Here is a 26,008-nt window from a genome sequence, read left to right as displayed (position 1 = left end):
CAAGGGCATATGCCCGGGTTGTGAGCTCCATTCTCAGTAGGGGGCATGCAAGAGGCAGCCAATCAATGATTCTCTCTCATCATTGATGTTTCTATCTCTCTGAAATCAATAAAAAATATATTAAAAAAATAAAAGAACAGCTCTAGCTGGTTTTGCTCAGGTGATAGAGCGTTGGCCTGTGGACTGAAGGGTTCCGGTTTGATTCCGGTCAAGGGCAAATGTCAGGTTGTGGGCTCGATCCCCAGTAGGGGGCGTGCAGGAGGCAGCCAATCAATGCTTCTCTCATCATTGATGTTTCTATCTTTCTCTCCCTTACTCTCTGAAATCAATAAAAATATATTTAAAAAAAAAGAATCAGTCACTGCTATATGATCAACATTAGAAGTACTTTTTACTTGCTACTGATCTTTTTTTTTTAATCCTCACCTGAGGACTTTTTTTCCATTGCTTTCAGAGAGAGTAGGAGGGAGGGAGAGAGAAATATTGAGTGAGAGAGACACGTCGACTGATTGCCTTCCACACCTGTCCTGACCCAGGGCAGGAAGCAAACCCAAAATCCAGATACATGTCCTTGACTGGGAATCGAACCCGAGACCCTTGGGTTTGAGGGCCAATGCTCTAACCACTTAGCATACTGGCCAAGGCTTGCTACTGCTCTTGACTGCTTTATGGAAAAACTAAAGTTAGATGAAACAAAACCATGAAAATTGTGCTATATCCAAGTGGCCATATACAATTATAGCAAGATATTTGCCTGCCTCAACCCATAATCAGGCTTAACACCTAGATCTGTAGTCAAAGTGACTTCAGGGTTCTTAGAGCTATCTTAGCATCTGGTTTGGCCTGAAGCTGACTTGGGAAGCATCTCTAAGCTGATGACAGATCTGAGTTTGCATTTCCAGGGACAATTAGGGCCCTCTGGCCCACTTGGCTATATTCTTCCTCCAATCTCTCCAGAAAGGTCCAGGTGTCACCCAAAGGGCCCAGCTGGCCAGCCCACTCTGACCTTCTGACTATGTATCATGGAAGTACTGGAAAGGAAAAGTGACAGCATCATTCTGATTTTCTGTCAATTCTGATTTAAAAACAGGGAAACACTAGTCACCAGTGATTATGGATTTGCCTTCAATGTTAAAAAATTGTATCCATGAGTTCCATAAAATAATATTGTATAATATAAAATAGCTACCTTTACTTTACTCTGCCTTAATCAATTTACCAAGAAATTTTCCACATTCTAGATGACAGGAAACTATGATAATTTCCAATTTTTCTATTTTATAGGAATTAATCAACATTCATTAATGTTCAAAGACAATTACTGATGAGGATTTCCTGTAGAAGTACAGAAATCTTAGAAGTCAACTTTCACCCTCCATACTACATTCCAATATTGGAAATTAGTTGAATGATTTCGATAATTTTGTGCAGTTTAAAATTTTTAGCCCTAAGAATTTAAGGGTTCTGAAATTGCCTCCTAACCTAGCATAACCAAATAGAAGACTGCTAACTTTCAGAACAAGTTGAAAAATAAGTGTTTTATTTTGTTACATTTAATGGACAAAATCCTTATGAGTTGAGTAGGCAAATCTGCAAGCTAAGATTTTTTTTTCAGCTTTAGTTTTAGGTCCACTATCTCTCTCTCTTTTTAAAAAAAGATTTTTTAAATTGATATTTAGAGAAGAAGGGAGAGGGAGAGAGAGCGCGAAACATCGATGTGAGAGCAAAATACCAAGCAGCTGCACAACCTGGGTGTGTGCTCTGACTGGGAATTGAATCATCAACCTTTCAGTACACGGGACATCACCCAACCAACTGAGCCACACCAGCCAGGCCACTATATCTCTCTTTAATGGGCTTTGCACAAAGTTATATTAATAGGCTCACTGCATTAGAGCACCTGAGAGAAAGAGTATAAATTAAGAGTTTATAACTTTTTTCAGATGTACAAAAAAAGCACAATGATAATATCTGTCTTCTTCATAGATTAATGACAAAACCATAATAATTAAGGTTTTTTAACAAGTGTTAAGTAGAAATACTTCTTATCTCCTATCTATACTCTTACATTGATTGTAAGTCTTCGATGAACAGAAAGCTATAACTGTCTCTCTTCAAGTCTGTCTGTATCACATAAGCATTGATCATTTTTGGGCAACTCATTCATAGCTGCCTGTCTTTGCTGAATGGTCTTCACAAATCTGAGCAGATTGACGATGGCAGCAGGTGTCACTCCAGGTATCCGACTTGCAGCCCCAATCTATGAATTGAAACCACAAGAAAAACATAAAATGAGCTATGTCAAATAAAATTTTCTTCCAGTGACAGTAACAATTTATAAAATATTTTCAAAACTATTATCTTGCCGAAACCGGTTTGGCTCAGTGGATAGAGCATCGGCCTGCGGGCTGAAAGGTCCCAGGTTCGATTCCGGTCAAGGGCATGTACCTGGGTTGCGGGCACATCCCCAGTAGGAGATGTGCAGGAGGCAGCTGATCGATGTTTTTCTCTTATCGATGTTTCTAACTCTCTATCTCTCTCCCTTCCTCTCTGTAAAAAATCAATACAGTAACAATTTATAAAATATTTTCAAAACTATTATCTTAATGTTTTCAAAATAACTCTATAAAATAGGTAAAGGAAATGTGTTTATTATCTTCTTTTTTTAATGGGAAAAATGACGCTTAGCGAAATTAAAATGACTTGTCCAAGATCATATAACTAACAGTTGCGGGAATACCTACTTTTTCTTTTCATTAAACTAATGTAACATCCCTAGCAGTGTGTTGGGCAGCACCCTATAATTAATCTCAGTATTTCTGTGTTGCATTTTTACAATGAAATATATGGATATTAACTCTAAGTGATGTAAAGACTAGCCTCAGGCCAGTTCAGGTCAGATTTCTGTGACAATGGATATTTTCTATAACATTTGCACTGTAACAATGTTCTGTCCAACATGGTAGCCACTAGTCATATGTAACCACTGAGCACCTGGAATGTGGCTAATATGAGTAAAGAGTTGAATTTTAATTTTTAAAAATTTTAATTAATGTAAATGGTCTATTTGGCTAGTAGCCATAATTCTGGGCAGTGCAGCCTATGACTATCCATAAAAATATAACCCCAAAACGAATAGTATATATAGAGGTATAAAATTTAAGGCTTGTTTCCCTTGTTTCCGTGACTACTGCTAGGAATACCATGACATATTGATGAAATCACTCCTTCCTTTAAAAATCATTAAAAAAATATTTACAGACCATATTTTTGTTAAATGTTCCTTTTTTGTTATGAACCACTATTAAAAACAACAACAAAAAACCCACTGTCATTAAACTATGGTACACTATCAATTTTTAAGTTACAACTCAGCTTTTCAGATATGTTAAAATGTATGTCTTAGAATCAATAAATACAGCCTATCAGTCTTCAGCTATTTATTAGAAGTTCAATACTATAAACTACAAAGGTTTTTATAGACATTTACAGATGTGTGTACATGCATGTGGATGGCACATGCATGTGCAAATACACACACACACGTGGGCTAAAGCATGGGGCAGGAAACCTCTTTGGCTCCCCTTTCTCCTAGTTGCTCCCAAGGCCATACTATGGAGCCCCTAGAGAGGGATCCGAGAAGTGATTTGAAAACCACCAAATTATAATCAACCGAATTTTTGACTGGTGGTTATTTAAACTAAGCTTTTTCTTCATAAAAATATACTGACATCTGTCACAGAAAGAGATATTGAAAATAAGAAGTTACGTTTTTTATGATGAAATAAACCATTAGTTATGTGATCATGGTAATTCCAGGTTTAAAAAGAAAGCACTGGCTCTTAATTTATAACCTATTCCTATCCACTGCCCGTGTTCTTACCGTCTGTGGGCGACTGAAATGTAGCTTCTCTCGAACTTCATGGGACAAAGACACATCCCTGAGAGTCAAATAATCTAGGTCTTTTGGCAGTTGGAGAGCTTCATCTCGCTGAATGTCCTTTATTTCTTGTTGCTGATAGAACAATACTGTTTCATAAGTGGCTGGTGAACAAAATAAATTATGTCATGATAGATTCATTAACAAGTTACATTTTTATAACTTTTTATAATTTATAAAGAGCTTTTGCTGCATTATCTCATTCAACACTTAATCTCAACACCGTGAGATAGGTGGGTTACCTGTTCCCTTTCGCAGATGAGAAATTAAAGCTAAAATAGAGGGAATATCTTACATATTACTACAACATTCTGTCTGGTAGTATACTGCATGCCCTTTTCATTTCAAAAATTTGGAAAATTAAGAGAAATTGTGTTTCTTCTCAGTGCAAATTTTGGTGGAACATTCCTCAAAAGGCTGTGGGTTTGAATTTTAAGTCCTAAAGAACAGATGTTTCTTCAAGAAAATGGCTCTAAATTATGAACATATAAAGCTGTATTTTTTTAATTTAAAGCTTCTCAGATGATAACATAATTTAACTGAGGTTTTATTCAGACGTAAAGTTAAAAAGATAATTCAGCCATTATTTTATAATTAAAGCATTCTGTTCTTAGAAACATAAATTCAAAATTTATTTTAAAACCTAACCTGAGGTACTTACTCTGTCCTGTTCAAGAAAGTATGTCTTCCCTGAAGGTTTTGGCAGCACCTGCTTCCATCACTTGTCTGGCAGCTCTGAGGCTGGCTCTGCCAATGAATTACCCTCTAAATATGGGCATGTCATAATCATTCTGGCCCTCAGTTCTTTATCTAGAAAATGTAAGTGCTAACTCAGATGACTTCTGATGGTCTTTAATGGTAAAAAGGGTGGTTGTGAAGTACACAGGCCTTAGTCAGACAAGCTAGATTCAATCCCAGCTCTGTCACTAACCAGTTGTGTGTTCTTGGGCAAGTTACCATTTATCTGTAAAATTAAGGTAATAATGCTAATACCTATTCTTCACAGGACATCTATAAGTATCAAATGAAATAATGCACATAAAGGGCTTAATACAACATGACAAAATAACAATTTAGTACAACAAATTGTAATACAACTTTATGACTTATGAATAGACTTGGCAAGGGATCATGGAATATAAATGAGAAAACATATATTAAAGTATATTTATTTAATCTTTCAAATATGTATATAGCAAAAACATCAGAGATAATACAAAAAATCTGAAGTTGATTTCTGCCTTTAAGAAACTTAAAGATACTCTAGTGGAGGATCTGTGAAGTAATTGGAAAACCACTGATAAGTGTTATATTTCAACCTAGTGTGGTTTCTTTTAAGGCATGGATACGAATTAGAGTCTTTATTTACAAACAAGTTAAAAATCATTATTCTGGATTATTCTAACCTAAACCTGGTGATTTATTGGACAAATTAAGTTGCAAATCAAGTTTAAAATGTAGAATTTAATCACTTTTTTCCAGTGCTAAGAGCCTAAACATTCAATAAAGTAACTTTTACTTAATACAAAAATCATGATATTGAAATAAAAGGTCAACATTACTTCTTATACATTAGTACACTACTAGTGTCTGGTTATTTGAAAGAATGATTCTGGAGTTTAAATGGGTTTCCTTTCGTTGCTAGGCTTTTGTTAACTTGCATGGTGGAATGGCAGGCAGCACTTGGGTCATCCTATAAAAGCAGCCAAAGCATAGCAAGGTGATAGGCTTCTGGAACTGATAGAAGATGCCATGGCTAGAAAGAATGTAGCATTCTTACCAACCAACATCGCTGGGCCCAAGCAGCTTTAAAGTCCTTTCCTGTTTGAACAACACATCATCATCCAACTTTTCCTACCGTTCTCCCCATCTCATTCTGTTCCTTGCCTTTTTACCACCCCAGGAAAACACTTCCTCTATCAAAATACAGAAGCTGATCTTATTCTCAGTATTTTTATGTTTGAAATTTTTTACAATGAAAACCTTTTAAAAGTCATCTATAGCTTTGGGAATCAATACACTGACCCAGGGTAAGACTCAAGAATATGGATTTCTTTGTTTGATACAAAATAAGTACCTGTTAATGGAAAAATGTTCCAGTATACTGTCAAAGCCAACCATAGTAATATTTTTCTCATTATTAGAATATTATATAGGAAACTGTAAAAAGGAAGTTAAAAAAAGAAGTTGTTGCTTTTTTCTTCAAGGGAGAGATTTACAGTAGTAGTTCCTAAACTTGAAATGTGCACAGTAATCACATGGGGATCTTGTTAAAATGCAGATGTTTACTCAGTGGGTCTGCAGTTCTGCATTCCTTCTGCATTCCTAACGAGCTCCCACGTGCTGCAATGCTCCTAGCCTGGGAACCCCACGGAGCCTAAGACTATGCTGGTCCTATGGTAATAATGGCTCCTCTTAAATGGCTGTCCATTCATAATTTGTACAAATGGAAAAGAGATAATATATATAGGCATCTTAAGTAAAAGAAGTATATCCTACCTTCTATTTTCAGTCTTTCAGCTAGCTCTCTACATTGAGTATACTTCTTCAAGGGCTCTGGAACAGCCTTTGCTAATAACTCCAGGTCAACTTCTTCATACTTCAGAACATCTAGAGCTCTGCAAATATACAAAAATTTCATTAACATAGGGGTCCATACAACATAAGACAGATTAAGAACAGGATTCCTTGGAAATAATAATCTCAGAATAAATAATATCAAAAGACACCTAATTTTTTCCAAGGACAGTGAACAAATGCAGCAGCATCTGCAACACAGAACCTCAATAAGATGTGTGTGATTCTCCCCAACTCCCTTCCCTTATCATGAGAAATGAGTTGTTGGCAAAGTTTGCATTGCTATAATCCATTTGTCCTTTCTTGTAAGGACAGACTATCCTCTGATAACAAGGGTTTGATTGAATTCCCTATGAATTTACATCTAAGCCATAGCCATGTAAGCCCATGTTCTGTAAGAGAGTCATCCTTTTGCATGCTCGGACCCAGCTGAAGGAAGTCTCCTGCTTGCTCCAAGACTGCAAAATATTCTACACTTTCCCTCTCATTTTGTGTGGTTTTCACGAGGCCCCACTGATCTGTAAAGTTTCCCTATATTTACTACCGTAATTCATTTTATTTTTATTTACTAACTTTGATCTTTCCCTCTTTTTGTAGATTGCCTTTTTAATAAATGCTGCCCACCCAAAACCAATTAAAACAAGTCATTATCAAATTAACAGGAAGTCAGATCTGCCCATCCAGGGGTCCCAAGTACTTCACAAAAAAACTACCAGATTTAATAAGCCAATTTGGCAAAGTAGCAGGATACAAAATTAACACCCGGAAATTGATAGCATTTTTATACACCAATAACGAACCCTCAGAAAAAGAAACTAAAAACATACTACCTAGAGCAGCGGTTCCCAACCTGTGGGTCGCAACCCCTTTGGGGGTTGAATGACCCTTTCACAGGGGTCGCCTAAGACCATCGGAAAACACATATATAATTACATATTGTTTTTGTGATTAATCACTATGCTTTAATTATGTTCAATTTGTAACAATGAAATTGGGGGTCACCACAACATGAAGAACTGTATTAAAGGGTTGTGGCATTAGGAAGGTTAAGAACCACTGACCTAGAGCAATCTACAGATTCAATGCAATCCCTATTAAAATATCAAAAGCATATTTCACACATCTAGAACCAATATTCCAAAAACTTATATGGAACCAAAAAAGACCCTGAATAGCCACAGCAATCTTGAGAAAGAACAGAGTTGGAGGGATCACAATACCAGATATCAAACTATACTACAAAGCCACTATAATCAAAAGAACCTGGTGCTGGCACAAGAACAGGTATATAGACAAATGGAACAGAATAGAGATCCTAGAAATTGACCCAGGACAATATGGCCAATTAATATTTGACAAAGAAGGTAAAAGCATACAATGGATTAAATACAGTCTCTTTAATAAATGGTGCTGATTAAATTGGACAGGTACATAAAAAAAACACACAAAAAAACCTGCAAAAAAACTAGACAACCAACTTACACCATTCATAAGAATAAACTCAGAATGGATAAAAGACATAAATGTAAGACATGAAACCATAAAAATCCTAGAAAAAAACAGGCAGTAAAATCTCATTTTCACTGATACATTGCCTAGGGCAAGGGAAACAAAGGAAAAAATTAACAACTGGGACTACATCCAACTAAAACGCTTCTGTACAGCAAAAGAAGCCATCAACAAAATGAAAAGGGAGCCTACTGTATGGGAAAACATACTTGCCAATGATACATCTGATAAGGGTTTAATTTCCAAAATATACAAAGAACCCATACATCTCAACACCAGGAAGACAAACAATCCAATTAAAAAATGGACAAAGGCCGAAACCGGTTTGGCTCGGTGGATAGAGCGTCGGCCTGCGGACTGAGGGGTCCCGGGTTCGATTCCGGTCAGGGGCATGTACCTGGGTTGCGGGCACATCCCCAGTGGGAGATGTGCAGGAGGCAGCTGATCGATGTTTCTCTCTCATCGATGTTTCTAACTCTCTATCTCTCTCCTTTCCTCTCTGTAGAGAATCAATAAAATATATTTAAAAAAAAAAAAAAATGGACAAAGGATCTGAATAGACCAGCCGTGGGCAAACTACGGCCCGCGGGCCAGATCCGGCCCGTTTGAAATGAATAAAACTAAAAAAAAAAAAGACCGTACCCTTTTATGTAATGATGTTTACTTTGAATTTATATTAGTTCACACAAACACTCCATCCATGCTTTTGTTCCGGCCCTCCGGTCCAGTTTAAGAACCCATTGTGGCCCTCAAGTCAAAAAGTTTGCCCACCCCTGGAATAGACACTTCTCCAAAGAGCACATACAGATGGCCAATAGACCCATGAAAAAATGCTCAAAGTCACTAATCATCAGGGAGAGGCAAATTAAAGTGACAATGAGCTATCACCTCATACCTGCCAGAATGGCTACAATCAATAAATCAACAAACAACAAGTGCTGGTGAGGATGTGGAGAAATGGGAACCTTAGTACGCTGCTGGTGGAAATGCAGCCTGGTATAGCCACTGTGGAAATCAGTATAGAGGTTCCTCAAAAAACTAAAAATGGATCTGCCATTTAATCCAGTGATCCCACTTCTGGGAATATATCCTAAGAATCCCAAAACACCATTCAGAAAGAATATATACATCCCAATGTTCATGGAAGCATTATTTACAATAGCTAAGATCTGGAAAACAGCCCAAGAGCCCCTCAGTAGGTGAATGGATAAAAAAAGCTGTGGTATATTTACACAGTGGAATACTACACAGCTGTAAAGAAGGACCTCTTACCCTTTGAGACAACATGGAGGGACCCAGAGACTATTATGCTAAGTGAAATATGTCAGTCAGAGAAAGACAAATACCACATAATCTCACTTGTAAGTGGAATCTAATGAACAAAATAAACTGACAAACAAAATAGATCCAGTGACATGGAAGCAGACAACAGACTGATAATTCTCAGAGAGAAATGGGAGGGGGGGAGGAAGAGATGAATCAAAGAACATATATGCACATATACATAACCCATGGTGAAGGCCTTGGGAGAGGGCAAGAGGAGGGAGGGGACAAGAAGGGGATATCTGTAATACTTTCAACAATAAAGATAAATTTTTAAAAAAATGAGTAGGGAGTCTTTAAAATCTCTCTGAAATGATCTCATTTTTCTGTAAATCCTGTAATTTGTAAGTTCTGTAATTGATATTAAAAATGCATACCTGAGAGATACAACTTTACCCATACTTATAGAAGCCTCTGGGGATTAACTTTTTCCATTTAGAACTTGAAAACTCAATGGATGTGGAGACGGAAATGCCTTCATCTAAAGAAGACTGCATCCAAGAAGCTCTTTCATATCTTTGTTGGGACACACAGCCAGCTTCCTTATACCCCTAGAAGGGAGGAGAGAACATAATGAGAGAGGTCTGAGAGAAGAGTAAACCTGGTTGGCAGACTCAGTGAAGAGTTACCTCGGAATGTGAGGCGGCTGTCAGCATTATCAGGGCGCAGTGACAAACGGAACTCTGCTCGGCTGGTAAACATTCGGTACGGTTCGTTAGTGCCCTGTGTGGTGAGGTCATCAATCAGGACTCCTATGTAGCCTTCTGTTCGGCTAACGACAAAAGGAGGCTTGCGTCTGACCCGAAGACTTGCATTGATTCCAGCTATCACACCCTACAAGAGGACTGAAATGTTTAAAAGGCCATTATGAACTGAATAAAGAGCTGTCCTGTTCAGAACACTACCTAGAAAAAAATAGCCTGGGGCAATAAGAAAGCAGGTACTGCCCAGAATGGATAGACTCGAGGTAGAAAATCTGAACCTTATTCAGAAACAGAATATGGGTAATGTACCACTTTACAACGCTATGATTCATTCAATACATGCCTAAAAACTTTTCTAGCTGTTTCCCACTTATAAGTAAAAAGAATATAAATTCCCACTTAATAAGAATAATATATGATCATTTTCAGTAAAGTTATTTTAAGAGTAATAAAGCCGCAAGTGTTTTTTTTAAAATTCTATTGTATATAGTAACCATCTCCACATAACCTGAAACAGAAATGTCTTCTATTAGTTATGTGTTGTATCTAAGATCTATATGATTATCGTAACAGACATTAAAAGGAGGAACACCGGTTAAATAGTCCCTTTTTGTTGACATTAACATTTGAACAAACTCTTACTTGAGCTGCAGCTTCCTCATAACCAGTAGTGCCATTTATCTGTCCAGCGAAGAAAAGCCGTTGCACCAAATGAGTCTCCAGAGAAGGAGTGATCTGACGGGGGTCTAAGTAATCATACTGAACACCATAGCCTGACCAAAGAATAAATGGTACAAAGTAAGTAAAAACAGAGCTGGAGCCGAAGCCAGTTTGGCTCAGTGGATAGAGCATCGGCCTGTGGACTGAGGGGTCCCGGGTTCGATTCCGGTCAAGGGCATGTACCTGGGTTGCGGGCACATCCCCGGTGGGAGATGTGCAGGAGGCAGCTGATTGATGTTTCTCTCCTATTGATGTTTCTAGCTAGCTATCTCTCTCCCTCCCTCTCTGTAAAAAATCAATAAAGTATATTAAAAAACAAAACAAGCCGAAACCGGTTTGGCTCAGTGGATGGAGCGTCGGCCTGCGGACTGAAGGGTCCCAGGTTCGATTCCGGTCAAGGGCATGTACCTGGGTTGCGGGCACATCCCCAGTGGGAGATGTGCAGGAGGCAGCTGATCCATGTTTCTCTCTCATCGATGTTTCTAACTCTCTATCTCTCTCCCTTCCTCTCTGTAAAAAATCAATAAAATATATTAAAAAAAACAAAAAAAAAACAGAGCTGGATTTGATTATCATTAAATGCTCTTCAAAAATGGACACACTGATGGGGTGGGGTGGGGAGATGAAGGAGGGCATGTGCCGGAGGGTAGGGGAGGCGGGGGGGCGGGGGGGGGTCAATGGGAGGAAAAGGAGACATAAAGTATTACTATTTGTAATACTTTAAACAATAAAAGAAAAAAATGAAGACTATTTTAAATGTCAAGTTGTTGGGCTTTGTCTTCTGAGGCTCTAAGCAGCCCTGACTGCAGTTACGATCTCACTATCTGCTAAGGCGATGCTGAGCTCCTAGTGAAGGGTGCTGTGATTCTCTTTACCTGGCTGGATCATTTTAGCTTTCTCCAAGCCTCTGATGCATGTGATCATTTTCTCCTGTAATTCAGCTGGTAGCGTCACAGATAACCCTTGGGGGTAGATGAGGTCAGAATCTATTCCTTCAGGTTCCAACCAAACCTGATGTATACGGTTTGGAAAACGCAAAACCTTTGATTCAATGGAAGGACAGTATCTAGAACAGGGCATTGAAATAAAAAAATTTAATGAAACAAACGAAAGAGGCTGGCATCATTTCTCAAAGTAATTGAGCAGTGGCACTTCCTCCTTACCGGGGTCCTTTTGTAGTTTCCTTAATGTGACTATTAAGGTGCAGGTTCTCAAGGATAATCTCATCCACTCTAGGGTTGGTGTGAGTCAAGTAACACAGTAGCTGATCTTCTGGCTAAAACACATGAGTTAGTTATAGCACTTTTGCCTCTCTACTAGTTTGCTTCTTATTCAAATAGACTGCACACATAATATTGGATGATGTTAACAGATGATGTTTTGCTGGATGTGATAATGTTATTATGGTTAGTTTTTATAACATTTTTATCTGTTAAAGACATATTACTAAGTATTTGTAAGTGAAATGATGAGATATTTGAGACTGTTGCTTAAAATCAGCAAGAAGAAAGTGTTAAGGGAAGATAAAACAAGAATGCCAAAAAAAGTTATTTGTGGAAGCTGGGTGATGGACACACAGATTCATTATACTATTTCTTCTATTCTCTATAAACTTAAATTTTATAATACAAGTTTTAAAATACACATACCAAGAAAGTATCACAATTTATATTTTCCCAAAGCAAAAATATAAAAGTGAGTTTTCAAAAAAACACACAAAAAAACACACAACAATATTTGAAGCCACTCATTAGGATAACACTTACAAGAAACTAGGACCATCAATTATTAGTCCTCAATTCTAAAAACACAACATACTATTTTTTTTAATATTCAAAAGACAAGGTAAAAGTAACCTGTATTCTTAAAAACTGTCACTATTGTGAAAAACTGAAGAATTATTTCAGATGAAAGAGAAATGATGGCCCTAGCCAGTTTGGCCCAGTGGATAGAGTGTCAGCCTGTGGACTGAAGGGTCCCAGGTTCAATTCCGGCCAAGAGCACATGCCCAGGTTGTGGGCTTGATCCCCAGTGGCGGGCATACAAGAGGCAGCCAATCAATGATTCTCTCTCATCATTGATGTTTCTATCTCTCTCTTCCTCTCCCTTCCTCTCTGAAATCATAAAAGAAATATATTAAAAAAAGAGAGAGAAAATGATTAAATGTATGATCCTAGATTAGAAAAAAAATGGTTGCTATATTATAGGACAACATTGGGATAATCAGTAAAATCTGACTATGGACATTATATTATAATTAATGCACAGGTGGGGTCTGGCCAGCCTGCCCTGATCAGGGCGATCAGGCTGGCCAGCCAGGGAGAGGGGCCACAGGCGGTTGGCCGGCTGGCCCTGCCCTCTGGTCAAACTCCCAGTTGAACTCCTGGCCGAACTCCAGGCTGAGGGGACAATTTGCATGTTATCCTTTTATTATATAGGATAACACTATTGAATCAATGTTAAATTCCCCAAATTTTATCACTGAATTGAAGTTCTATAAGAGAATGTTTTTGTGTTGAGATACAGACTGAAGTATTTAGGGGTGAAGGGTCATGATCTTTGCAATTTGCTCTCAAATGTATCAAACAAAAAAGAAGAGTCAGAATGACACACACACACACACTGAGTGGCCCAGATTATTATGACCACCTGACGTTTGTAGGCAAATTAGCTGTACACTGCATCGTATGGGATATGCAAGCCGAAGGCCTGTTCAAACATCTTTGCTGTCTGCAGTTACCAAGATAAAACATCTCCAATTCGCACAGGAACACAAGGATCGGACAGTGGAGCATTGGAAAAAAGTCATGTGGTCCAATAAATCACGTTTCCAGTTGCATCATGCAGATGGCAGAGTGAGAATTTGGCAGAAACAGCATGAAAGCATGCACCCCATATGCATGAGTACAACCCTTCAAGCTGGTGGGGGCAGTGTATGGTTTGGGGCATGTTTTCCTGGCATGATTTTGGCCCTTTAATTCATGTGGAACAATGTCTGAATAGCACAACATACCTAAGTATCGTTGCTGATCAAGTTCATCCTATCATGTTGATAGTGTATCCCAATGGAGATGGCTTCTTCCAACAAGACAACGCGCCATGCCACAGTGCTCGTATTGTGAACATGAGGGAGACTTTACCTTGCTTAGGTGGCCCCCATATCCAATTGAGCATTTGTGGGACGAAGTTAAAAGAGCCACCAGGCAGCTGGTTCCACAACCATCAAATCTCACAGAACTGGACAGTGCTATTCAGGCATGGTGTCAGATTCCTCGCATCACCTTTCAACATCTTGTGGAGTCAATGCCAAGAATCGCCGCAGTATTGAAGACAAAAGGTGGCCTAACAAAGTACTAATGGGGTGGTCATAATAATCTGGCCACTCATCATAATATATATCCCACATTCAAAGGCTGTTAAATCGCATTGTTTACCCATATCTTCAGAAAAAAAATCACTTCTACTGTCGTGGTAAACAACCTGCTTCCCTATTTATAATGGTCTGGCCCTCTAGCAACTTCAGCGCGAAATTATAGCTAATTTGCCTACAAATGTCAGGTGGTCATAATAATCTGGACACAGTGTGTATATATACATACATACACACACATATAGATATGTATTTAGAGAGAGAAATATGAAAAATTATTAACAATGGGTGAATTTCAATTGTTCATAGGAGATTGTTTTAGTTGCCTTGCAACTTTTCTGTAGGTCTGAGATTGTTTCAAAAAGTTTAAATAGGCAACGTATTGAAGTAATGAAACTTAAGAACATACGGAGAAATGACCCAATCAGCCAAATTAATCCTTTTAAAGATCCTTTTTTTTTTTTGCACTAATAGTGATATAAAGTGCATTGCTACTGAAAGAAAGAGAGAGAGATCACAAAAGAAAGAAAAAGAGAGAGGGAGGGAGGGAGGGAGGCAGGAAGGTGTGTTAGGCTATACAGACAGTCCTCGGGCTACGTCGGACTCCACGTACGTCGTTTTGTGGTTACATCGCCATCTCCCATTAAAAAAAAAAAAAGTTCCATCATTTTGACGTATGTACATATGTGCTTTATGTTTTTTATTATTTATTTACCACAAGTAAAGGTCAGGAATTGTTATCTTTCTTTTAATTTTTTTTTACTGTTTCACTTCATTACTGCTGTGTATGTGCTCCATGTGAGTGCCGTGGGTGCTTATGTAGGTGGGTTCCGACTTACAGCGAAAACGTTGCACCATAGGAACCACAGAAACCATAGGAACGGATCTCCGACGTAACCTGAGGACCTACTGTATCCTTCTGTGAATGGCCAATATTTAGCTGTAAAGCCAGATTTTCATAATTATCTTACCTTAATCCACACTGTTTCATTAATAAAGCTGAATGGTATGGATGGATTATCTGGTGTCTGCTTGTTTAGAATACTGAAATTAATGGACTCTTTGGCAATTCGGGGTGGAGTCCCAGTCTTCAATCTTCCCACCACAAACCCCAACTTCTCTAGAGTCTGAGCCAACCCAATGGAAGGCTGGTCTCCTAAACGTCCTGCCGGATGCATCTCCAATCCAATTACAATCATGCCTCTCAGAAATGTCCCAGCAGTCAGAATCACGCTGTCTGCATAGACTTTGCTTCCATCCACTAAAGGACAGGAAAGACAGTAAAAATCATGTTCTAATTGTACTATGGATCAAATTGAAATGTGACTACTTTATATTAGAACTACAGAAAAACTTTCTCTTTAGAAACTTGAGAAATAATTTCAAATGAGTAAGAAGGCTACATCTTATCAATCTCTAGAATCCAAGAAAGTTGGGAGGGAGAACATAATGTACTATCATCTATTCCTATGTTCCTAAAATTATACCAGCACTGAAAAAGATTAAATCAATTGATTTTAAAAATTAATTAATGTAAGACTTCTGGTTACCAGTAAATCTGATAGACTACCTCCTATAATTCCTTCTTCCTCCTGAAACTTCAAGAAAATGAAATAAAGGGGCAAAAAGGGTATAAAACCACAAGGACAATGAATGGGAGAGAGCTTGCCAAAAGATGAGACATTTCAAAATATTTTTAGAAGACAAAGTGGTTGGAAAAGTGATTAATGATCTAGCAAATGGGAGAAGACTATAAATCAAGAATCTGAAGAGAATACACCAATGGGGATGAACTAATTAGCCCTACAAAGCCCAGAAATGGGAAACTGAGGAATGTAGGAATGAAGCTTGGGGCTGAAATTAAGAGAAATAGTTGAAATCTACACATAAAGGTTATATCTGCAGACAATTCCTTACAGGAAAATTTAGGTTTATTTTTTGGGTAATGGGGAGTTACTGTTTAATGGAAACAGTTTCAATTTAGGATGATGAGAAAGTTCAGAAAGTTCGGGAAATGGATAGTGGTGATAGTTGTACAATATTGTGGATGGACTTAACGGCACTGAATTGTACACTTAAAAATGGCTAAAATGGCCCTAGCCGGTTTGGTTCAGTGGATAGAGCGTCAGCCTGTGGACTCAAGGGCTTCAGGTTCGATTCCGGTCAAGGGCATGTACCATGGTTGTGGGCACATCCCCAGTAGGGAGTGTGCAGGAGGCAGCTGATCGATGTTTCTCTCTCATTGATGTTTCTAACTCTCTATCCCTCTCCCTTCCTCTCTGTAAAAAATCAATAAAATATATAAAATAAAATAAATAATAAATAAATAAAATAAAAATGGCTAAAATGCCCAGCTGGAGTGAATCAATTGGTTGAGCACTGTCCTGTGCATCCAAAGGTTCCTGGTTCAATTCCCAGACAGGGCACATACCTAGGTTATGGGTTCAATCCCTGGTTGGGGAACATATGGGAGGCAACCAATTAATATTTCTCTCTCATATTGATGTCTTTCTCCACCTCCCCACCCCCACTTTCCTCTCTTTAAGCATGTCCTTAGGTGAGGATTTTTTTTAAAAAGGCAGGCCCGGCCAGTGTGGCTCAGTGGTTGATTGTCAACCCAGGAACCAATAGGTTGCAGGCTTGATCCCCAGGAGGGGGATGTGTAAGAGGCAGACAATCAGTGATGTTCCTCTCTCATCGATGTTTCTATCTCTCTATCCCACTCCCTTCCTCTCTCTCTAAAAATCAATAAAAACATATATATTTTTTTAAAAGCAAATTTTATGTTATGTTTACTTCCCCATTTTGCTGAACTATATCCCCCAGTAGCTTCCTAAGAAAAGATGCATGAGAAATAGGTTGTGTGAGTCCTTGTATATCTATAAATGTATTAGTCTCCCCTTAGACTTGACTCTTAATTTGGCCGAGAATAGAATTCTAGTTTAAATCTTTTTTTTCCCTGAGAATTTTGAGTCTTGCTCCATTTTCTAGCTTCCAGTTTTGCTGTGAAGAAGATCAGTGCATATTTACTTAAATTTTTTTGTATATGACATTCTCCCCCATTTCTGAAAGCTTCTAGGATCTTATATGTGTCTCTGGTGTTCTGAAATTTTAAAATGATGTCCTCAGTGTGGTCTTGGTTCATTCATTATGTACTAGGTGTTCTCCTAAAACTAGAAATCTGTGTTACAGATTACAAAAAAAGTTATATTATTAAGCCTATAAAGTAGACAGGGTAAAACATAGCATTTAAAGATATGAAATTAAGTAATAAAAACATAAATAAAGGTATAAGGTCTATACTAATAAAAACAATATAATCATTAAATTTGAAGAGGATAGGAGGCAGAAGAGAGAAAAGGAAAATAAAATAAAATTAACTATTCATAGTGGAAAGTCAACAAACGCTGACAGAAGAAAAAGATTTAGTATGTAAAATCATAATTAAAATAATCACCAGAACAAAAATACAAGCTTCTAAAAAAGAAACATAGTTCCTAGATACAAAGCAAACACAGACTAAGTGTTTAAAAGAAAGTACAGAACAGTGTATATAATATGCTGTTATGTGAAACACACACACTCACACGAAGATACATGTATATTCAGATAGAAAGACACTAGGAATGCTCCTAAAGAAGAAAACTGATTGGTTGGGGGACAGATGAGAGAGAGACCACCTTTTCACCCTATGTTCTTTTGTCCCCTTTAAACTGTTTACTATATATATGTATTCCCCATTTTAAAAAATTAATAAATTGCCGAAACCGGTTTGGCTCAGTGGATAGAGCGTCGGCCTGTGGACTGAAGGGTCCCGGGTTCGATTCCGGTCAAGGGCATGTACCTGGGTTGCGGGCACATCCCCAGTAGGAGATGTGCAGGAGGCAGCTGATCGATGTTTCTCGCTCATCGATGTTTCTAGCTCTCTATCACTCTCCCTTCCTCTCTGTAAAAAATCAATAAAATATATTTTAAAAAAATTAATACATCTATAATTTTATAATAGGGAAATTAAGTCAAGATTTGTATTTTAAATATATTTTTATGGATTTCAGAGAGGAAGGGAGAGGGAGAGAGAGAGAGAAGCATCAATGATGAGAGAGAATCATTGATCAATGCCTCCTGCATGCCCCCTACTGGGGACTGAGCCCGAAACTGGGCATGTGCCCTGACCGGGTATTGGCACTGTGACCTCCTGGTTCATAGTCTAATGCTCAACCACTGAGCAACAGCAGCCAGTCTCAAGATCTGTATTGTAAATGTTGAGATTCTCCAGCACAGCTCCTCTCATTATTTTAAAAAAATATATATTTTTATTGATTTCAGAGAAGAAGGGAGAGGGAGAGATAGAAACATCAATGATGAGAGAGAATCATTGATCAGCTGTCTCCTACACACCCTCAACTAGGAATCGAGCCTGCAACCCAGGCATGTGCCCTTGACCGGAATCGAACCCGAGACCCTTCAGTCGGCAGGCCGATGCTCTATCCACTGAGCCAAACTGGCCAGAGCTCATCATTTTTTAAAATTGATTTTTAGAGAGAGAGGAAGGGAGAAGGAGAGGGGGAGAGAGAGAGAGAGAGAGAGAGAAACATCAATGTGAGAGCAAAACATCAATTGGCTGCCTCCTGTATGCTCCCTGGGACCCGCAACCAAGGCATTGCCCTGACTGGGAATCGAACTGGCAACCTTTTGGTGTACATAAATGAAAACATAAATTTAAAAAATTACAAAGATTCAGAAAATAAAGTTAAGGAAATCTCCTAAGAAAGTACGACAAAATGACAAAATGTACAAATAGAAAAAAACCTAGAAGACCAATCCAGGAAAGGATAGGAGTTATAAGAGAGCATGGAGAAATAATAGAAGAAAATACCTCAGATATCAAGGACACAGATTTCTAGTTTCAGGAGAACACCTAGTATATAATGAATGAACCAAGACCACACTGAGGACATCATTTTAAAATTTCAAAACACCAGAGACACATACAAAATCCTAGAAGCTTTTAGAAGGGGAGGGGGGCCTATATACAAAAAAATTTAAGTAAATATGCACTGATCTTCACAGCAAAACTGGAAGCTAGAAAATGGAGCAAGACTCAAAATTCTCAGGGAAAAAAAAGATTTAAACTAGAATTCTATTCTCGGCCAAATTAAGGGTCAAGTCTAAGGGGAGAATAATACATTTATAGATATACAAGGACTCACACAACCTATTTCCCATGCATCTTTTCTTAGGAAGCTACTGGGGGATATAGTTCAGCAAAATGGGGAAGTAAAAAGGAGACAGACTGAAGTTCCAGGAAATAAGGGATGATGTAACACAGCAGAGTAGTAAAAGGAAGTCTCAAAAGGACATCTGTGGCCCTAGCCAGTTAGGATAGAGTGTCGCCCTGCGGACTTAAGGGTTCCGGATTCGATTCTGGTCAAGGGCACATGCTGGAGTTGCGGGCTCAATCCCCAGTAGGGGTTGTGCAGACGGTAGCTGATAATGATTCTCTCTCATCATTGATGTTTCTATCTCTCTCCCTCTCTCTTCTTCTCTGAAATCAATAAAAATACATTAAAAAGAAAAAAAGCACATCTGTGGCCCTGGCTGATGTGGCTCAGCAGCTAGGGCATTGGCTCTGCATGGAAGGGTCTCGGGTTTGATTCCCAGTCAGGGGCACGTGCCTGGGTCCCTGCCCCCTCCACTCTAAAAATCAATGGAAAAAACATCCTTGGGTGAGGATTAACAACAACAAAAATCACATCTGTGCAGAAGGCCTAGAGAGCAATTGTCTTGATTATAGCAGTAAATTGTGGGGGATTCAGAAGTTGATATTTCTGGAAGGGAAGCATTACAGAAAACTACAGAATTGATAAATTATTTGAGCACTGAGTGTTTTTTTAAAAAAATATATTTTATTGACTTTTTACAGAAAGAAAGGGAGAGGGATAGAGAGTTAGAAACATCGATGAGAGAGAAACATCGATCAGCTGCCTCCTGTACACCCCCTACTGGGGATGTGCCCACAACCAAGGTACATGCCCATGACTGGAATCGAACCTGGGACCCCTCAGTCTGCAGGCTGACGCTCTATCCACTGAGCCAAACCGGTCAGGGCATGAGTTTTTTTCTGATGAAAAAGTTGAACAGGTCAGGTACACAGATAAAATAAGTAAATAAAAAATAAAGCAATTATTAACCCAGGGCAAAAAATAAAAAAAAGAGGTATATAAAAGAAAACAAACATAATACGCTACTTGAATCTGTAGTGAGCAATATTCAAATAATCATAATAATATAAATATTATCAACCAAAATTTATGGTATAATTATATTGGAAGGACAGAAGGAAGGAAAGCAGGGGATAAAAGAGAGCTACCATATCCCTAGCCAATTTGGCTCAGTGGATAGAGTGTCGGCCTGCGGACTGAAGGGTCCCAGGTTCGAATCCGGTCAAGGACACATACCAGGGTTGTGGGTTTGATCCCCAGTAGGGGGTATACAGGAGGCAGCCGATCAATGATTCTCTCTCATCATTGATGTTTCTATCTCTCTCTCCCTCTTTGAAATGAAAAAAATATACTAAAAAATAAAAAAAAAAAGAGAGTTACCATAAAAAAGTTAATAGATAATGTCTAAGACTGATAATTTAGGGGGTAAAAATATAAGCTTATCGTTGAGAAATATGTTGAGTATAGATCAGAAGTGACAGTTAAAAAAACTGAACTATTAGGTTTATAGAGGGGATACAGAAAACAAACATGTATCTATACACGTTTTTCTAAGTACATTCTTTTTAAAAATATATATATTTTATTATTTTTTTACAGAGAGGAAGGGAGATGAATAGAAAGTTAGAAACAATGATGAGAGAGAAACATCGATGAGCTGCCTCCTGCACACATCCTACTGGGGATGTGCCCGCAACCAAGGCACATGCCCTTGGACGGAATCGAACCCGGGACCTTTCAGTCCACAGGCCAATGCTCCATCCACTGAGCCAAACCGGTTAGGGCTATACACATTTTTAAATTCTACTTGATTTTTATAAAAGTTAGGTGTATGTGCTATTTTGATTAAAAAATTAATACATAATTCTTTTTAATATAAAACATATAATAATCTTATAAATATAAGCTTTAAAGATTTAAGGTCAGAACTAGGAAAAATAAATAGTACAAGAGAAAAAAGACACAATTATTCAGGCTAAAGTCCTACACATGGTACAGATGAGCCCATAATTTGACTAAGCTTCACAAATGCCAAAATGAAAGAATTATGATCTTTTATACAGTTTTCCTCATTCATAAAGAGAAAACACAACAATTTCCTAGAATAAGTAAAACATCCCCATACTCTGCTCTGAAATAAATTGCTTACATGGAGCCTGATACTGTTATTATCATCTATAACTAGTACATACCCAAAACAACACCACTGACACGGCATTTCCCAGTGTGCTCAGGTTCTGGTTCTGTAAGTATAAGATCTTCTACAGCTCCCTCCTGAACCGTAAGCAGTGGTGTATTTAGGATTTCTTTCTGTCAAAAGAGAGTGCAAATTGAAACAACAGTTAAGTGATCACTACAATCTTTCCTGTTTTTGTGCCTTATTCTCACCTGCATGTTCTGTTTGTAGAGTTTCCTATCAATTTGAGCTCTCAGACCCCAAACAGCTGGTCCCTTACGCCGGTTTAATATTTTGTAATGTACACCAGACTGGTCACAGATTCGGGAACACAGGCCATCTAAAGCATCCACTTCCCTCATTAAATGCCCCTTTCCGATACCACCAAAGGAAGGATTACAGGACATCTGACCTAAAGAAAATAGACAAAATAAATATATGAGCACCTTGCAATAGTGAGTGCAATAGAAAATTGTTTGTACAAGTGACTAGAATCAGGTCATGTGATAAAAAAATAAGAGACTTGAAACAAATACTAAAAAGAAAATTCCAAAGTCCCAATAGGGTATAATTCAGGGCATTCTGGAAGACAACTCTTGCCTGTAGTTTCCTTTCAATCTTTTCCTTGATGCATATTTTATTTCATTAGGTTGCCTTTTCCTTTAAAATGTGGTTTTTGAAATCTTTACCTCATGAAACCTTTCCAAATCAAGAATACTTTAGAAGTACCTTGGCACTGGTTCACTGTTACAATCAATTATATCTTCTATAAATGCCATCTGTTTTCTTTTTTGCTTATTTTGCAGAAATAATTAAGTTATAAGTTTCTTAAGTAAAAACCATATTTTATATCTTTTCTTTAAAATTCCCTAGTCTTATTTGGAGGTCTGGATACTGCTACTCATCAAAATGACTTACCTTTATTTTTTAATTGATTTGAGAGAGAGAGGAAAGGAGCGAGAGAAAGAGGAGAGAGAAAGAGAGAGAGAGAGAGAAAGAAGATGCTCTAATCAACTGAGCAACTGGGCCAGGGATAATGATGTAGCTTTTAATATCCATTATATATCAGTTAATTTTACAAAAATTTCTGAATCCTACTAATTTCTGACATGTTCTCAAACTTTGATCCCCAGAAATGAGTCTTCTCATACACAGAAGGGGGAAAAAACAGAACACCTAAAATACCAGAAATTACTGAAATTCCACTACTTTCTTGTTTTTTAAAAATATATTTTTATTGATTTCAGAGAGGAAGGAAGAGGTACAGAGAGACAGAAACATCAATGATGAGAGAGAATTATTGATCGGCTGCCTCCTGCATGTCCCGCACTAGGGATCACGCCTGCAACCCAGGCATATGTCCTGATTGGGAATCGAACCGTGACTTCCAGTTTCATAGGTTGACGTGCAACCACTGAGCCATGCTGGCTTGGCTCCACTACTTTCTTATATCCCTAAACTAGAGAACTTCTAGGCACTTTATTAAATTAGTGTAACTATATTATAAACCTATTTATAAAATTTATGTTTGTGAAAGTCAAATGCAAAGAAATCCTCATCTTTTTAAATTGCTGAAAACTTTTTCTCAAAGAAATGTATGCCTATAAGGAGCTTCTCTCCTTATAGGCATAGTTGAACATGTCACTCTCTTTTGCTTAGTCCTCCAAATTTTTCTCAACAGAGAACTCCAGGAAGCCAGCATTCATTCCCAATCATTTGGAGTTGGAATAAGATCTACTAAATCATCTGTGCTCTTAAATAGAGGCTACTAACATCCCAAGTGTGGCACCAGTACCTGGGGTGGGCAGTGGTAGTAGAAATGTATAAATCAGTAAATTTTTCACTCTACTAAAAAATTTAAGTCAGCTATGTAGAAAAGCTCATGGTAAAACAACAGTTAACAATTGACCACTTAATATGGGCCAGCCATTATCCCAGGTGAGTTGCATGTATTTTTCTAACTTAAACTTTCTGACTTAAACCTGATGAAGTTGATACTATTACTTCTATTTCATGGAGAAAGAAAGTGACAGCTTAGATAAACTATCCCTTGCCAAGGTCACCCAGATAATACACAGCAGAGCCTAGAATAAAATTCAGAAAGTCTAACCGCCTCTTAATGGACAATATTCTCCATGAAATGCATAAGTGATACAACATAGACTAGACAGGCTCAGAAGGCTAGTCTCTTTTATGGTGAAAGGCAAAATATAACTTTGCCAAAAAACTTTATTTTCCAGGTGAGTGTGAAAATAGAAGACTTTCTTTCCACCTCTGACTTCACCATTGGCAAATGGTATGACTGAATCATAGCAGGACAAATCTTGCAGTTCAACCTACTAAGCCAAAGCTATCTTTATGAGGTCACGCAGAAATATCTAATACTCCACTATATCGAATTACCTTAGGAAATAAAACCTTGATTTTAAGATAGAATTGTTATTCACTAAGGTCACCTGTAAAAGTTATTAAAGTATCTCTGAGATATATTTACTTTAAAACATATTTTGTTGAGAATAATAATGAGTTTTGATAGGAATTCCTTTAACCCTGACAGAACTACATAATATACTATATAATGATCACTTTAGTTCAATAATACTTTTTTGTTCATTAGATTTTTGTTGTTATTATTATTGAAAGGTAGTACTATAAGCAATGAGTAATTTTTTGGGGAAATCATATCGTTCCTCTCCAAACGAATCACAGTTAAACAGTGTATATTTCTCCACAGTTATGACCTGGATGGCAATTTTAAAAACGTATTTCAGTATACAAATATGTGATTTATTCACAACTTTTACAAAACACAGTTAATATTTTAATTGATCTTCACTCTTAAGTAAAATTCAGGAGGAAAGACATAGGCATGCATCATTTACCAGATACTGTTTTGGCTAGCATCTAGCAGGATGCAAGAGAGCGATCTAGCGCCCTACCTGGTTTGGCTCCGTGGATAGAGCATCAGCCTGCGGACTGAAGAGTCCCAGGTTCGATTCTGGTCAAGGGCACATGCCTGGGTTGCGGGCTTGATCCCCAGTAGGGGGCGTGCAGGAGGCAGCCAGTCAATGATTCTCTCTCATCACTGTTTCTATCTCTCTTTCCCTCTCCCTTCCTCTCTAAAATCAATATACTTGAGAGAAAGAGAGAAAGAGATAGATAGATAGATAGATATATAGATAGATAATCTAGGTCCTAGCGGATTTGGCTCTGTGGATAGAGCATGGGCCGGTGGCCTGAAAGGTCCTGGTTCCATGCCGGACAAGGGCATGTACCTCAGTTGAAGGCTCTGAGGCTCTATCCCCGGCCCTGGTCGGGGCAGGCGTGGGAGGGAACCAATCACAAAACTGGGGAACAAACATCCAGCAGAAATATAGAATGCAACGAAAGGTAAACGATGACTAATAATGCTAGCTCACTCTTTACCCAAAGCAACCAGCGAGTCAAGGTTAACCGGCAGCAATGCAATCAGAAGCTATCAGCAAGCACCGTATTCTTAGTCTCCCCCTTTCCCGAGGCACCGCCCCCACATCCTCCAGGCAACCGCTTTTGTCGGCAGCAGCACAGTCCGTGGCCCCCGGCACAGCCGACCCGGAGTGCCGACCCGGCCCGCCTGTTCTGCGAGGCACAAATCGGGCTAAAATCACCGACCCCAGGATTCTCGCCAGCCTCGCGGGAGGGAACAGGCTGCCCACACCAGGCACGGGACGGGGGAGAAGGGGACTGATTATTCGCGACGTGCGTCCTACGCAAAGCGCCCCAGCGGCCGGGCCCCTCACCGATCGTGTCCACGCGGTGCGTGAGGAGCAGCGTTCGGGAACCGCACCGCGCGGCCGCGGCGGCTGCCTCCGTGCCCGCGTGCCCTCCGCCGACCACCACCACGTCGTAGTGCGGGGCCCAGGGCGCAGCGCTGTCGCCGCGGAGCCGGGCGGGCGGAAGGTGCTGTTTGGCGAGGGAGGCCGCGACCCAGCGACCGCAGCCTCGGAGAGAGAACATGGCTGGAGACGGCAGAGTCCGTCCGACTCCAAACCTGACACGAGCGACGTGCAATCGTAAAGGGCACCGGCGTGAATCTTCAGGGCGCCGCCACCTACGCTGACGTCACGGCGTAGCACGTCTCCGTCCAGCGTCGCCGCTGATTGGCGGTTGGGCGCGACTTGCCTAGTCAATCCAGACCCGGTCCCGCGCTGGTGGCTCCTGGGGCGTGCACCTGGGTCGCGGGCGGTGCAGGTTGTGTGACCGCCTGAGGCTCTGAGTGAGAGACATTGATTTATTGTTCCGCTTCTTTCTGCACGCATTGGGACTTTCTTCTATAGGGTGTCCCAAAGTTCACGCAAGATTTGAATTTTGTGTGAGCATTAACAACAACAAAAAATAAAAGCCTAATTTTACTTGGTTTATTGAATCAGATTCTAATATCTGTTGCCCTTTGATTTCAATCCCTTCAACTTGATAAGCATTACCAAG

At 39.0% G+C, this 26,008-nt stretch overlaps 1 protein-coding gene across 1 annotated transcript; it reads right to left on the bottom strand.

Annotated features, from left to right (window-relative positions):
* Positions 1 to 1,523: 1,523 nt before the first annotated feature.
* On the bottom strand, positions 1,524 to 25,709 carry MTO1 (mitochondrial tRNA translation optimization 1). The gene is given in 13 exon segments (XM_014456355.2): positions 1,524 to 2,260; positions 3,884 to 4,044; positions 6,440 to 6,558; positions 9,727 to 9,767; positions 9,769 to 9,899; positions 9,979 to 10,183; positions 10,696 to 10,826; positions 11,649 to 11,839; positions 11,937 to 12,049; positions 15,115 to 15,404; positions 21,558 to 21,675; positions 21,754 to 21,953; positions 25,321 to 25,709. Coding segments are annotated over 13 exon segments (2,079 nt in total). The 5' UTR covers positions 25,538 to 25,709; the 3' UTR covers positions 1,524 to 2,098.
* Positions 25,710 to 26,008: the final 299 nt, after the last annotated feature.

This window comes from Myotis lucifugus, unplaced genomic scaffold (assembly GCF_000147115.1).
Source record: "Myotis lucifugus unplaced genomic scaffold, Myoluc2.0 scaffold_59, whole genome shotgun sequence".
In the NCBI taxonomy this organism is placed as follows: Eukaryota; Metazoa; Chordata; class Mammalia; order Chiroptera; family Vespertilionidae; genus Myotis; species Myotis lucifugus.
The sequence above is the reverse complement of the archived record's forward strand: the minus strand, read 5'-3'. Positions and strand labels throughout refer to the sequence as shown.